Below are 16,575 nucleotides of genomic sequence, written 5' to 3' on the forward strand. Positions count from 1 at the left end.
GGGGCTTCGCCCCTGGACCCCACCGAGGCTTCGCCCGTGCACGGATCACTGAGTTTAACCATTAAACTTTTTTACGAATTTTAGGCCTGGCAGGATAAAAAGTAGTATGTGCAACATCGGACCAAAGTACTACATTTCTGTCCCGGGTATTTGCCACCCTCGCCTTCGGCTCGGGACAGAAAGTAGTACTTTGGTCCCATGTTACGCAATATACTATATCATTATTATTCTATAATTAAGTAAGCATTGTGAGTCGTGTTTTTTTTTTTTTTTTTTTTTTTTCAGAAACAGTTCTCTGTATTTTCATCAGATCCATCCCGACAATCTTGAATACAATTACAAACATCCTTCCGCGAAATATATTTACCTTCAGTGCATTGCATATCATTAACATCACATTGGGGACTTGGAAGTTTAACGTGAATTTTATCTAAAAAATATTTATAATTATTGAAGTAATTTTAATATCAACAAAATGATAATACTTGATTATTGATTTACTCATGATGTCACTAAAAAAAGGAAATGCCATGTCAATTCCAATAAATGTTTCCGAGTCCGTTATTTTACAAAAGATATCTTTTTCATGGAAAATGGCTGCTACATACCATCCATTAGAATTATAACATGACACAAATCCGCTCCAATTTTCGGTAGAGCCATTGTCCTGATTTGAACAAAAAAATTAAAAAATTGAAAAAGTTTTTCATTATATCCAAAAAAATTTTTAACTTCCCGCTAAGAAAATTGAAAATTTTTAAAAATCGGGAAGTTATTGGTTTTACCCCGTTTTGCAAAAATCGAGTTTTCATCAGATCTCGACGTTTGAAGGTCACAGGAAGCTTTTCTAACTATCCAAACTTAGAAATTCTTCATGAGGCATAAAAAAACTGCGTTGAATGCCGCCAACCGCTTGAAAATCGGTTCATTCATTCAAAAGTTATTGCAGTTTGAAAATTGAAAATAAAGTTTGGAAAATCCAAAAATGCACGCCTCATAATCTCATTTTTCACAATAAAATTGATTAAAATGAAATATAAAAAGCAAAATAATAAAAAACAGAAAACTCTGCTAGGTATGATTTAGCGGCGCCATAATTCCAAAGTGAGAAAAAAAATACTACAATAAAAAAAATATATAGTGGCGCCATAACTCTAAGATGAGGAAAAAATATACTAAAAAATAAATGTATTTATAGATATACAAATACACAGTCGTATTTTAGTTTTTTACAAATTATAATTAAACGACAGTACTTAGAACGCTAATATTAACTAGGAATCAGCCCAAGGTATAACTTTATATAATAAGAAAAAAAGTATTCTGGTACGATAAATTTTTCGACCAATTTCTCTGCCACATACATGGATCCATAAACACAGACTGACGGACGTCCAAGAATGATTGATTTTAATGTTATTATTTACTATGTTAAACAAAATAATTGTTCATAAAAAATACCATGTGTGCTTGATAGATTATTTAACTCGATTTTAGTGCACTCATATTATCCTGTAAATGTTATATTAGTGAGAAAAAAGTCATTCAAGTTTCGAAAGACTGGGTTTTTTGACATGTCGAGAGTAGAGCACTGCCTCCGCTCCGCTAATGAGGCGTGCAAAATAGTGTTTTATCAAAATTCTATCAGACTTTTGAGCTCGGAGAGTTCAAAATAACACACAAATTATATATTTGAGCTCGAAGAGCTCAAAAACGTCATAAAAGTGCAATTTTAAGCACTTAGATATGGAATTAGCGGGAAGTTGCAGGGATGGCTTTCAGGGTCACCCGTTTTCCAGATTTTTTTTTTTTAATGATGATCACCATAAAAATATAGTTTTATACTTACAGAGCACCAATTTTCGATTGAGTTTTTGAAGCATATTTGCCTATTTTTAGGACAATCAACTAGATTGACAACCAATTGTGTAGATTTTTTTTCCAATTTCTGATTGACTCCTGTTGCTTGACAATAATCTCTTTCAACAGAATATGGTCTGAAAAAAATTTAACCAACATTCTAATTAAATTACTTGTGAGTATGACAATATTTATTAAATCTAACACAAAGCTTACCTGGTATGATTTAAAAATATTGGTTTTATATAACGAGTTATAGGTAGTTTATTGAAGTGTAATAACGCAGTGTGAAGTTTACCGACGTTTTCAATGTGATCGACCATTCGGATTTCTTCATGAGGACCGTTTACATGTTGATAAGGTATTGATAAACCGGCTACAACAGCTGTGATATTTTTTTCGAAGCTATATCAACACCAATAACAATAAAAATGTTTATTTTAAATTATTCGTCATTCGAATTAATGCATTGAAAAATTTTGAACTCACTTAATGTTCTTGGTACAACGTGTAGAAATCAAAGCCCATGTAGTATCCAATAACAAGGCAGGACAATGGTATTTACCGTCAATAAAAATTGTTGACTCCCATGGAAGCAAGTATGTTTCCTCATTAGTCCAGTTACTTTCATACAAATATTCGCCTAAAGAACTCTTGAAATTCATCTGACATTCGACGAAAAGAGCGAAGCAGCCCCCAAAACGGCGACTTCTTTGTGAAATATATTTGATAACTTCATCGCGATTAAAAGTTATTGAACTATTTTTTGAGCTTGTGTATACCTTCAATATTCTTCCATCAATGTAATGAGGGCTGAAGGAGTTGTGATTGCTAATAACAGTTAAGATAAAATGTTGCAAGTAAATTTTTAAGATAATTTAATAATAATTTTGTAACTTACCCGAAACCAAGGATGTTACAATATTTGTTGGCCTCATCTTCCCATTTTGTTGTGTTTCGAAAACACTTAATGGTCCAAGTATTGTTCCTGTTTACTGACACAATCCCATTAGTCTTTAATACCGTTGATCCTTCTAAGTCTAATTCAATGTGGCTTCCATTTGTCAATGCATCTGAAATTTAACCATAAACAAGCGATTTTTGAATTTTTGAAAATAAATTGTTTGTTATACTCGTAAGATTGAATTTAATGTAAAATATAAAGTAAAAAATTTTTAAAATTTTGCTTGTGTTTATTTAATTTTATTTTTTTTTTTCAACAATAACTTGTCTGTTTTATTATAAATAAAAAAAATCTCGAAAACGGTTGACCCTCAAGGCCATCTCCGCAACTTCCCGCTAATTCCATATCTAAACTCTTAAAATTGCACTTGTAACATTTTTGAGCTCTTTGAGCTCAAAAATATAATTTATATGTGATTTCGAGCTTTCGAGATCAAAAGTCTAATAAAGCACTTTTTTTTTTTTTTAATTTCAAACTGTCATAACTTTGGAATGAATTAACCGATTTTTACACAATTTTTGAAAAACTTCAATTTTCTGAGCGGAAAGTTAAAAAGAAATTAATTACGCTGATAAAGATTTTCAATAATTATTAATGAAAAGTCTATTATTATTTATGAGTGTAGAGTTTACCTGTATAATAAATATATGATAAATGATGATATCGCATTATAAATATCTTTAAAAACTTATTAAATTAATCTTAATATATATAAATCTCCTGTCACGATGTTTGTCCGCGATGGACTCCTAAACTACTTAACCGTTTTTAGTTATTTTTTCTTTTAAATGTGTGTTTTGTTCCAACTTGAGAGATAGGATAGTTTTCATTTCAATTCATGGTCGCAATATTTATTAATTAACAATAAAATGATTATTTATGTTGATCATTGTTATTAATTGTAAGTTTCATAAGTCTGAAACAGATGGCGTCTTTTAGTTAACTGTAGTACAGCCTGAAACACTCAGCCACAGCAACGCGTGGCCGGGTCGCTAGTTAAGTTGATGTTTAATACCTTAAAACTTTTTCTGCGTAATGTAATTTTTTAGTTAATTTAAAATTGTAAATAAATTATTACATAAATGATATCACTTACAGCAATCTATCTCGTCGTCACTTAACTGACAATCGCGTATTCCATTACATCTCTTCTCCACAGGAATAATAACAGCACTTCGAGCACATAGATAAGTATTATTTTTATTACGTCCGTCATCTAAAAGTGAGAATAAATTTAAATATTTTACAATTTTAACGTAGAAAAAAAAATTTTTTTTTTTCTTACGGCAATTGAGTTCGTCACTTTTATCCGCACAATCGATACGTCCGTTACAAATCGATAGAGGATGTTTAATGTACAAAATATCAGTACACCTACAATTGAGTTCATCTGATCCATCTTGACAATCGATTTTTTTGTCACATCTTAAAGATCTCGGGATAGTTTGCGTTACACTGAAAACCAAAACCAAATAAGTAAATTTTCTTTAATTTTTCTAATTTCAAAAACTCACTTTGTGCAAATAAAATAATCAACATTTTCTTTTGAATTCCATTTTATGATCGAATATTTATTATCTCTATTAACAAATTTAACGGTTAAATTTTTAGAACAGTTTTTGAATTCATCTATTCCTGTCCAGCAATGAATAATACCATCACACAGTGTATTTGATTTATAACAAATTCCATTTTCTCCGTAACACTGATACCCAGGACAATGCTCCAAAAGTTTATACCCTAAGGATCTAGAATCAAGATCTAGAAGATTCAATTTAGACAATAAATGAATAAATATAATTATTTCTGAAAATATCCGAAGCAAAATAAAATTAAAATTTACTAATAGTTCTTGTGATCCATGGATAATTAAAGCTTACTCTAGCGTAAACCCCAACTGCGTTAAAATCTCCACAAGGATTATGGTCTTGTTCACGGTTAACAATCCCCGCAACGTACAGACGATTGGAATCGGGAATTCGGCACATCAGAGGACCCCCACTGTCACCCTGACAGGCGTCCTTTCCTTTCGAATAAGTACAAATGTGGCTATCATTACATTTACCAAAAATCTGCAATTCTACCTCCTGTAATTCTTTTGCTGTAATATAAATAGAGTCGATTCATGAACCAAGATTATTTACTCTTGCGTAGTCGGAAAAAAGATTAATAGTTCAGTTACCATATCCTCCGTTTTGTGTCGAAATGCCCCATCCGATGACGGTACAAATTTCATTAGCTGCTGGAATAGTTCTCCATGTAGGTAAAGGAAGGCAAAGCTTCCGAACGTACCTATTAAATTTCAGGGGTTCATCCAATTTCATTAATGCGATATCATTGGCGCCCGTCAAGAAGTTGAAATTTGGGTGACGAATTACAAACTCCACTCGACGCGTTTGAGTCATTGGCGACCATGTAAGATGCCTGAAGATTCCCGCATAAATTCTGTAGTAATTTCCAGGATGGCTGCAGAAAACAACGAGTACACAGTAAAAAATTTTGCGTTAATGTGTCAAAAAATTTTGTGTTGAATATTGCACGCCTCATTAGCGGAGCGGAGGCAGTGCTCTACTCTCGATATGTCAAAAAACCCAGTCTTTCGAAACTTGAATGACTTTTTTCTCACTAATATAACACTTACAGGATAATATGAGTGCACTAAAATCGAGTTAAATAATCTATCAAGCACATATGGTATTTTTTATGAACAATTATTTTGTTTAACATAGTAAATAATAACATTAAAATCAATCATTCTTGGACGTCCGTCAGTCTGTGTTTATGGCTCTATGTATGTAGCAGAGAAATTGGTCGAAAAATTTATCGTACCAGAATACTTTTTGTCATATTATATAAAGTTATACCTTGGGCTGATTCCTAGTTAATATTAGCGTTCTAAGTACTGTCGTTTAATTATAATTTGTAAAAAACTAAAATACGACTGTGTATTTGTATATCTATATATACATTTATTTTTTAGTATATTTTTTCCTCACCTTAGAGTTATGGCGTCACTATATATTTTTTTTATTGTAGTATTTTTTTTCTCACTTTGGAATTATGGCGCAGCTAAATCATACCTAGCAGAGTTTTCTGTTTTTTATTATTTTGCTTTTTATATTTTATTTTAATCAATTTTATTGTGAAAAATGAGATTATGAGGCGTGCACTTTTGGATTTTCCAAACTATTTAATACTTCTTGTGTTAATTAAACACAATAAATGTTAAATTTACACATAAAAGTGTATTTAACACGAATATTTAACACGAAATTTTTTGACGCAATAGTATATTAAACCCCTTGGGAAAGAAAACAAGAAAAGCCTCAGATCACATGTAATTGTTGACCGAGGCGAAGCCGAGCTTTTCTTATTTTCCTTCCCAAGAGATGTAATATACTATTACTGCACTGATAGAAAAACAATCTTGATTCAAGAAACTTTTTTCCTTCAAAATTTGAACTCTTGAAACTAGATATAGATATATTTCTTTCAAGAATTTTTGTCTCTTGGTTCAAGATAGGCGATAACATTGATTCAAGATGTTACCGACTTGTGTTAAGAATGGCTTTTTTTTGAGTCATTAATTTACTTATTTCCAAGAAATAATTTTTTTTTCGGTAAAACAATTAAAGACTATTTAGTTTTTGAAATATACTTTGATGAATTATTTTAAGTTTTTTAAACGATAATGTTATTTTGGTTGAAAAACTAAATGTATCGATTGAAGATAATATAGCTCTTAAGCCAAGAAAATCTAAATCAAGACAAGAAATTCTTAAAGCAAAATAATCATTTGTCTTCCAAAATAAATTCTCAGATCAAGAAATATATCTTTTGAATCAACATAAATTTTCCATCAGCGTGTGTATTAGGATGATTTAATCAAACTATTTTTTACTTTAACATATCGCTTAAATTCATATAACTATATGCTTCACAATGCTCTATTATTTCATCAGTATAAGAAAAAAACAGTTTTTTCTTTTAATTACTATTCTTTGTAATTATTATTTCATCATTTATTGAGCAAAAGCATAGGCAAATTTTCATCTTCAAAGTCAATTTGTTTTTTTAATTTGTACCTTTCCGCGCAGTGAGCAGCTGTTAGAATCCATTCCTCATCTATAATGGTCCCACTGCAACCTATGAATAAAAAATAGTATGTATAGATGGCGACATTGAAAGGCCAAGCGTGCGGCTTGCTCTTTTTTCCACCAGAAATTCTACTGGTCGCGAAAATTTCGAATGTCGGAGCTTTTGGAGCAATTAATCCACAAAGAATTTCTGGGCATTTAACAAAAATTGCTTGACCGCCACAGTCTTGCTGTAGTTGAATTTTTCCAGTTTTCGTTTGCGAAATAAATAATCCTAGTCCACGTCGTACTGGTACTATGTTTATTGTTGGATGGCTTGTTAGTAGTCCGACTTCACTACTACAAGCTGAGTGAGCCCACACCTTAACGGCCTTGGTCCAAGTGGATGAACAAACTGGATACCATTTTCCGTACCAATTCTTAAACAGATACCCCGAAGAGTATCCGACTGATACTATCTATAATATATCAAAAATATACTTAGGAGAGAATGGGACACCACGGCCCCCTTAAGCCGGTTATTTCTTTTTGTGGTTTTTTAACTATAAAATCCGTTTATTTTTTTGTCTATTTCGAATAAATCAGTCGAAATTTTGTAGAAAATCGAATAAAAAACTTTTTTCTTATTTTCTGGGGCACGATACCCCCCTCCCTCCCAAGCATATAGAAATATTGTAACTTCTCGTTGAGAAAATCAAAGATTTTTGAAATTTGGGAAGTTATTTTTTTTAGTTCGTTTTGCGGAAATTGAGTTTTCATCAGATGAAAAAAGGCCTAAAATAATGAATTCTTTAAATTTATCACAATTCGAAAAAAAAAATTTTTTTTCCGTTGCAATTTTTGTTTCTAGTGGTCCATTATGTCCCAAGTATCACATATTGCCTTAAAATATCATAAAAACATGATAGAGATCATAACTATTATTTATATAGAGATGATAATTTTTATCTCATTTTTGAGAGGGGACTGTTGTGCCCCAATCTTCCCTAACGAGATAATTATAAATTATATCACAATTGAGATAATTTAATGGGAAAGTACTTACATCGTCATTGTACATATAGGATTCTTTTAATAAATGACAATCTTGTTCATCTCGCCCGTTCTCACATTGCCATATGCCGTCGCATCTCTGCGATAGTGTGACACATTGCTGTTCGGAATAATCATCAGTTTCCTCAAAACAGCTAAATGAATTATTATTGCATCCTACCAAAATAATATTGACTTATACACACAGAGAAATTTATTTTATTATTGCTAAATATACTGTAAAAAATTAGTGTAAATGACTCGGTGTCAAAATTTTGGTATCATAATTACCCTGAATTCCGTGTAAAATTTAGGTGGTGTGCATTCAAAATTTCTACACCGTTTAAACTTTTAAAAGTATAATTCATGATAACTTTTTTAAAAGAACTTTTAAAACAGAAGAAAAAGGCACCAGCGAGGATGAGAAAAAGGAAATTCAAGCAATGATGCACACTGATGGAAAATTTATGTTGACTCAAGAGATATTTTCTTGATCTAAGAATTTATTTTGGAAGACAAATTATTATTTTGTTTTAAGAATTTTTTGTCTTGATTTAGATTTTCTTGGCTTAAGAGCTATATTACCTTCAATCGATACATTTACTTTTTCAACCAAAATAACATTATCGTTTAAAAAACTTAAAATAATTCATCAAAGTATATTTCAAAAACTAAATAGTCTTTAATTGTTATGCCGAAAAAAAATTATTTCTTGGAAATAAGTAAATTAATGACTCAAAAAAAAAGCCATTCTTAACACAAGTCGGTAACATCTTGAATCAATGTTATCGCCTATCTTGAACCAAGAGACAAAAATTCTTGAAAGTAATATATCTATATCTAGTTTCAAGAGTTCAAATTTTGAAGAAAAAAAGTTTCTTGAATCAAGATTGTTTTTCTATCAATGCAGAGGATAAACGAAATCATTCAAGATATAAATCTATAGACTAATATAAAAAAAAAAAAAAAATTACCAAAACACTCCATTTCGTCTTCGCCATTCGGACAATCGTAAATGCCGTCGCAGCGATATTCAACAGAAATTCGATCCTTGCACGTACAATAAAATTCATCACTAGCGTCTGGACAATCAATTGTACCATCACACAAAAACGTACTATCAATACACTTGTTATTATTATTACATTTAATCTGATTTGGTGGACATTCCTTTATTCCTAAATAAAACAAAATCAAGCATATGAGTATTAGACGGCAATAATAAGACTGAAGATGAATTATATAGATTTGATCAATGACGAATGCTGTACAATAAAAAATTTTGTATTAAAAATTTTGGTGCAATATATATAATACTTTTACGTATAAATTAAAAATTTTTTTTGTGTTAATACTCTTAAATCAACTGAAAAAAGCGTTAAATATTTAATGCAATTTTTTTTTAACATTATATAAAAAAATTTATTGAATTGATAAATATTCCTTACCGTCAGAGGATTTGTATTCTGAACATGCAGGTAATATTAAAACTAATGCTACCAGTATATTCACTATTGAGAAGGAAACTTTCATCGTTACTACAAGTTGACGTTACTGTGGAATCTCGATAGATAATGAAATTAAAATATTAATAAAATGAGTTCAGTTTTAGCAAAGACTAATGAAACGTCAGCAAATTTTTTAAATGAGTGGAATAAAAATTATATTGTTAATTTTTTTTTTTTTTTTACCTATGCATTTATGTAAATGGTATCTGCAAACGTAGATATTTTGCAATGAGCGGTGAATGTCGAAAAATACTCAAAAAGTACACTTTTTTTTTCAACAATCTTTTTAGCTGATTCGTTGACTTTTTTATAAGAATTGTACTTTATGAAATGTTTAAACGTTACGAATTACAAAATATTTTGTAACAAAAATAAAATTTTTAACTTTCCGCTATGATAATGATTTACAAAAAATCGGAAAGTTATTGGTTTCACTAAGGTTTTCGAAAATCGAGTTCATGTTATAACTACCATTGTCGGAGGTTGAAGTATAAGAGAGAGTTTCACTCTAATGGCTACCGAACCTTTTTTCGGAAGAGAACTACCCTGGTAGCCACAGTTTTTGTTCAAGACGTGGAACATTTGTGATTATAGTGAAATGGAAAGTTTACGACAAGTCTTGCTGTTTCGGGTATTGTCGAGATGATGCTGTAAAATTGTACAGTAAGTAACAGAAAGCTGGTGCCCTTTTTAGAGTGAAAGAAATCTGAAAAGTTTGCTCTACAATAAGTTTCTGTAAAGATACTGCTATATTTCTTTGAAAAGTTATGGATAATTTTACTTTAAGTTTTTTTGGGTAAACTCACGACTGTAACTTATATGAAAACTAGCTGTACCCGCTCGCTCCGCTGGGCACTTTATAGAATTGTAGTTTTAGATCTAGACTTGAAATTCAATTGGAGTATTATTTTGACTTGTACAGGTTCCACATTCCATCGAATCGGAAGTAGAATTTATTGAAATCCGTATTGAGATGATCTCTAGAAGAAAAATAAAAGATCCTTACCAAATTTGCAGCTTTTTGAAGCTATATTTTAAAAATTAAGATTTTTTATTGTTAACACCCACCTCCGCGATCTTTATTGGGGGTGATTCGGTGTAAAATCCGTTCTTAGATCATTTTTGTATCACATGTAGACGACTCCTATTAAATTTGGAGTCTATAGGAGTTATAGCTTGGAAATTAAAAATTTTCATTGTTAATACCTACCCCCGCAACTCTCTGTGGAGGTGAGATATCGTAAAATTCATTGATAGATTATTTCTACATCTCTTACAGAAAATTCCTACCAAATTTGAAGTCGATAGGAGCTATAGTTTAAAAACGGGAATTTTTCATTGTTAACGCCCCCGCAACCCCCCTTGTGGGTGGAATTTCGTAAAATCCGTTCTTAGCTGACTTCTACTCGGCAAAAGGAATATTCCTGCCAAATTTCAAGTCTCTAGGTTTTATAGTTCCAGAGATATCGTGATGAGTGACTATATCTATAGAAAGTCTCCTATATATATATACAATCGTGGTCATTAATTTAAGTATGGTTTTAAGTTTACTGGAAAATAGCCATTTGTAAACTCGAACGTTTATAAACTATAAATTTGAAAATTAGTTGATAATGTCATTTATAAAATTAGTCGCAAATAAAAAATGATATTAATGAAATTAGCGAAATGTAAATTTCACCAAATATAAGTTCAGTAATTTATAAAATAGCGAAAAACAAAAGTCTGTGGCTACGTGAATTTAGTAAATTCTTACTGCAGAAACTTATAAAATTAGCCGATTGTAAACTTTACGAATTGTAAAATTAACCGTTTTTAAACTTCTCATAACTTTTGAATGAGTGAGTCGAATCTACTCTAATTTTCAGAAAAACTAAATTTATGGAAGTCCTTTTAGATGCCTCAAATAATTTTTTGATCCGTCGATCCGTTAACGAATTACGAGAGATTTAGAAACGGTTAATTTTACATTTCACAAAGTTTACAATCGGCTAATTTTACAAGTTTCAGCAGTAAGAATTGGCTAAATTCACGTAGCTACAAATTTTTATTTTTCGCTATTTTTTAAATGACTGAATTAATATTTGGTGAAATTTAAATTTCACTAATTTCATTAATATCATTTTTTATTTGCGATTATTAATATTTAGATTACCATCACGTTTATTAGCGAAGCACGATATTCGTGATAAGAGCATTGCACTGATCTTCAATGTGCTAAACACGAACTTGAAGATTTTCACTGGTTCAAACAGATCTGAAAATTCGTTGATTGAGCACTTGTGATCTCATGAAAGCAATGGATAAGAAAAATTCAAACTGCTATCTGAATTTTCATTGAAATTGACCAGTATATCTTTTGTGTAGGAATTTAGCTGACTGGAATAAATTAACTACAGTTGATTCAGACGTAAGCTGCGGGTTAGTTTGTTTTGTTTTTGAAAACGTTGTTTTGTCTGAAGATACATATCGATAGTCAGTAACTCATCGTACGTGATAATTTACCAAAGCACGTAAGGTTATCGACTGTTATCGATTTTAATTTTTACAGAAGACTATCGCTATTGCATAAATTTTATAAATTTTTACAAACTGCGGTCCATCACTATTGTCGACTTGTACTAATGTTATTGACTAAAAAATATTGTTAAAAAAATAACGTAATTCATTTAAGCAAAAATATTGTTTATAAATTATTTAATTTTATAATTTACTCTAATTTTCATCTGCAATATTATAAATCCGAAAAAATCTAGTTGCTTGCTTTTAGATAATTTTTCTGAACCATTAATATTTAGTTATTGCAGCTTAATTTTATGCTATTAAGGCTACATGTTGCTGCCACATTATTTTCTCATGCTACCACAACATGATTGTCATGTAGCCGAAACATGAAAAATCATGTGGCTGCAACATGATTTCATCATGTTTATTTTTCAAGACTGCATCATGTTGCATTTGCTATTTATTTTTTTCCGTGTAAATTTTTTTATGATTTTATCAGGTACCAATAAAATTTTTATTAAATTTTTTGGATTCTCTGAGCAGAAATAAATCCCTGTTACAAAAACTTTTAGTTTTATATTTTAGATATTTTGTTTTTAGAAATATTTATTTTAGAAAAATAACGTATTTTCTTTTATCTTAATATTAAAATAGAGATGAAATGTATGTGAAACCAATTTATTCGTGATGTGATTGGTTAAATGTATCGTAAGCATGAAAATATATGCAAACTCTATAGTCAAGGCGAGCGCCTGCGCGTGCAAATTTGAATTCTAGTTTCCTATAATAAAATTAAGATGAAAAATATGTGTTGCAAACTATTCGTAACGTGATTGGTCAAATATATCATAAGCATGAAAATATATGCAAAGTCTATAGTCAGGCGCGCGCAAATTAAATTCTAGTTCAATTCAATCTTATAATTTAGATAAAAAATATGAAAATATATCATGTAAGCAAACTATTCGTCACGTGATTGGTTGAATATATCATAAGCATAAAAATATATGCAAATCCTATTGTCAGGCGCGCGCAAATTTAAATTCTAGTCCTAGTATTGAAATAGAGATGAAATGTATGTGAAACCAATTTATTCGTGATATGATTGGTTGAAAATAACTATTCTCATTCTGATTGATTGAAAGTAAATATACTATACATAAACTACATGTAAATATAACATGACAATAAATATGAGGCACGCGCTTGCGCGCGCAAATTAAATTCTAGTTAGTTTTTAAATGTGAAAAACAAATTTAAAGCACATCAAGCTAGAATAAGAAAATATTTTTCTTCCTAATTATTTTCTTGAGAGGAAAAAAATTTATATTTGACACAAGAATTTTCACTTATTTCAACAAAATTAATTCTCTTGCTTTAAGAAATACGCATCTTGATCCAAGAAAATTTATTTAAGTCAAAATAATCTCTTTGTTTTAAGAAAATTCTGCCTCTTGCTCCAAAAAATTTTGTTCTTGATAGAAGTAAATTTTCTTGCCTTGAGAAAATTTCTCTCTTGCTCCAAAAAATTACATATTTCAATAGAAGTAAATTTTCATTAATATTTTTATTGATTAAAACGTCAAATGGAAAGATCAAACGAAATTGAATCATTTTTTTCATTCAATATGATTAATTGCACGCTAAAATCATATAAAATGGATGAAAATTTTCTTGAGCCAAGAATTTTGTTGTCCAGTCAAGAAATTTTTCTTTCTGTGCAGTCATTAAAATCTTTAACTTACATCAGAAATATTGATCTTACTTTTTATTTGTATCAAATAAATTCCATTCAGAAACAATTAATGACATACAATGATAATTAAAACTATAATTATGCTTTATGATTATTTAACACTCGATTAAAACAAAAAATATAATAATAACTATCAGTGGCTGACGTGACGAATCGATTGATAGTACCGTTATGCAAGATATACTTCTTCCTCTCTTACTTTCTCTTGCAGACGTTAGAGAGGTTAGCTGCTCGGTATAGTCAGCGATCGAAAGTGTCGGTTAGTGGTCACATCGGTCGGCAACCTCACTTCTTTCGACTGTAAAAAAATTCTAAGATAAAATTCTTAAATATCTTAATTTTTAATTCTTACAATAATGTCAAGTTACTTTGTGAATTATCAATCATGAAGAAGAAAAAGAGGAAGAAATCGGGCTAAAATCGATCAAATTCTTTCGGGACCGACGACTAAACAAAAAATTGAGTTACCAAAAATAATACTCAATTAACAATGGTTAAAATATGTCAAAAATTAAACTTAATGTGAGTTCCTGCGAACAAATGGGATACATGAAATCGGTAACAACTCAGCGGAATGCGACTTACGAAATATGCTAGCATTGAGCGTGCATTTAACTCAAGGAGAACGAGAGTCTCCTTTTTTTAAATGTATTTTATTAAAATTTTAAATGATAAAATATTTTTTAAACTTGTTAACCTGATTTTTAAATAAATGTTAAAGTGACTTTTTACAAAAAGAAAAAAAATCTGTAAAAAAACTTTTGTTTAAACAACTGGGACAATTTTAAAGATAATTTCTTGATGATTGACTTAAATTACAGCTTTAAATTTAAAATTACTTGTCCAGTGTTAAAAATTGAATAATTGTGACCACGTGGGTCGTCGTGACCGGCGAGAATAATTCAAAAGAAAGAATGTAATAAAAAAAATAATGCTAAAAAAAATATATAGAGCAATTTAAAAATGAAAACAAAAGTGAATTCAATTGATGGTTCATAAAATAAAATAAATGAAATTAATCAGCTTGCATCTCGAGTATACCCGTCAAATGCAGAGTGAGAGAGCGATAAAAAAAAAGAATAAGAACAAACGATATGTCATAACTCAGTAGAAGGAGAAACTGTAAGAATTATCCAGTTTCTCGTGTTGATCTGGACTAACATCATCTGTTTATTTTTAAAATTCTCCGGTGACTTTTTATTGTGTCTTCAAATTATCTTTCAATTTTTAAGTTATTTTTACTTGTAAATTTTTTTTAATTAAAATAATTGTAGAAAAATAAAATTAATATTTTTCAATGGAAAAATAACTGGCCGTGAACAAAAAGTAAAAAGTTGGAGTTAAATTGTTACTAGTTATAAATTAAATTTGCTGGTGTCTTTGTTCGTACATTATACACACGAGTGTTTATTCACTGCACGATCATATCAGTTGACTTATTACATTAGTCATAATCAGTGAATATATATTGTGAACATTATCGCTCGTGTTTTAGCGTAAGGTCTTTGGACTATTTTTGTTTTTTTTTTTTCGAATTTTAATTTAGAATAATTTTGGTTTAAAACTGAAGACTATTCGAAGTATTGTATAATAGTTTTAATATAATACAAGCTAGTGTGACATCTGATAAGATTATTTCATTGTTCATCACAGGAAAACAGGTGGCTGTTATCGCTGTGAACTTTCATTGTTATTGTTATTGTGATAAGGAAATTTGATAATAATGATTGAATAATAATCTTCAGTGGTCAAGGGCGTACTTTTCGTTTTATTTAATGATACATTTTAATTAAGTGAAGAGTACTTTGAAGGTAATGATTATTTTGCATCGATATTACTTATTATTATGAAATTAATTAATATAATTAAATCAGTGATGTGATTTTAGAATCATAATAATTAATGATTGAATTTAAATTAGTAGAAATAGTTCGTAAGTATTATATGCATATTGTAAATAATTTTTTTTTGTTAAGTAATTAATTATAAAGCTAAAAATTTTTTTTTATAGAAATTCAGAATTTTGAAGAAAATTTTTAAAAGTTAAATTGAAAAAAAAAAAAAAAAATTTCAGTCGTTAATTTTAAGCAGCTTTAACAGAAAAATTTTTTTTAAGTATACGGAAAGAACAAGATGACATTGGATATCATCCCAGATTATACTCAGTAATATCTGTGGTGAAAAAAAATTTCAGATAGTAGCTAAAAAAAATCCAGATTATAATGCGTAATATCTAGATTATACTCATTGTAATCTGGATTGTACTGAGTAATATCTGGATTATACTCATTGTAATCTGGATTGTACTGAGTGATATCTGGATTATACTCATTGTAATCTGGATTATAATCATTGTAATCTGGATTATACTGAGTGATATCTGGATTATACTCATTATAATCTGGATTATACTAGCTACTATCTGAAAATTTTTTTCACTACATATATCGCTGAGTATAATCTGGGATGATATCCAGTATCATCTTGTTCTTTCCGTATACTTTGAACAAAAATTTTCTGTCAAAACAGCTTAAAATTAACGACTGAAACTTTTTTTTTTAATATAACTTTTCAAAATTTTCTTCAAAATTCTGAACTTCTATAAAAAACAAATTTTTAGCGTTATAATTCATGAATAATTAGATGGTCAAAAAAATTTTTTTATGTTTTTTTAAACTCACAAGAAATACATGAAAAGGCTGATAGTTTTTTGAAAGTTTCTGACAGTAAGTTTTTTTTTTTTATAACTAACAAACTGGTACAGAACTACAGAGAACGTATACAATCAATGTTAAGTATCCAATTTTTAATTGAATTTATCTTGGGTTCATTTTTTTTTATGAAAATATTGAT

The 16,575-nt window shown here is 29.5% G+C and overlaps 2 protein-coding genes across 2 annotated transcripts in view; one reads left to right on the plus strand and one right to left on the minus strand.

Annotated features, from left to right (window-relative positions):
- Positions 1–5: 5 nt before the first annotated feature.
- LOC141528462 (uncharacterized) lies at positions 6–9,516 on the minus strand. Its single transcript, XM_074244519.1, has 15 exons — positions 9,402–9,516; positions 8,928–9,131; positions 7,967–8,130; positions 6,910–7,379; positions 5,007–5,290; positions 4,668–4,925; positions 4,339–4,585; positions 4,110–4,279; positions 3,921–4,040; positions 2,762–2,933; positions 2,350–2,691; positions 2,077–2,265; positions 1,850–1,997; positions 502–667; positions 6–430 (listed from the first exon to the last, which is right to left on the minus strand). Exons 1-15 carry the CDS (start codon positions 9,484–9,486, stop codon positions 282–284), a joined length of 3,168 nt encoding a protein of 1,055 aa, XP_074100620.1. The 5' UTR covers positions 9,487–9,516; the 3' UTR covers positions 6–281.
- A 5,348-nt stretch (positions 9,517–14,864) lies between these two features.
- Positions 14,865–16,575, plus strand: part of Cdase (neutral ceramidase) — a 71,259-nt gene continuing 69,548 nt past the window's right edge. Inside the window, exon 1 of the mRNA XM_074244520.1 lies at positions 14,865–15,533. The gene's annotated coding sequence lies outside the window, so the exon portion shown is untranslated. The remainder of the gene's footprint in view (positions 15,534–16,575) is intronic.

This window comes from Cotesia typhae, unplaced genomic scaffold, assembly GCF_013202065.1.
Source record: "Cotesia typhae breed Kobodo isofemale line unplaced genomic scaffold, CoteBio_Ctyphae contig_43, whole genome shotgun sequence".
Taxonomy (NCBI): Eukaryota; Metazoa; Arthropoda; class Insecta; order Hymenoptera; family Braconidae; genus Cotesia; species Cotesia typhae.

What these genes read in the sequence shown, in the direction of transcription:
- LOC141528462 (XM_074244519.1), bottom strand. Translation starts at nt 9,486, where the DNA reads ATGAAAGTTTCCTTCTCAATAGTGAATATACTGGTAGCATTAGTTTTA. An exon ending in AGACGAAATGGAGTGTTTTG is followed by an intron (nt 8,131 to 8,927) that starts GTAATTTTTTTT and finishes TTATTTTGGTAG; the next exon opens with GATGCAATAATAATTCATTT. An exon ending in ATGGATCACAAGAACTATTA is followed by an intron (nt 4,586 to 4,667) that starts GTAAATTTTAAT and finishes TGAATCTTCTAG; the next exon opens with ATCTTGATTCTAGATCCTTA.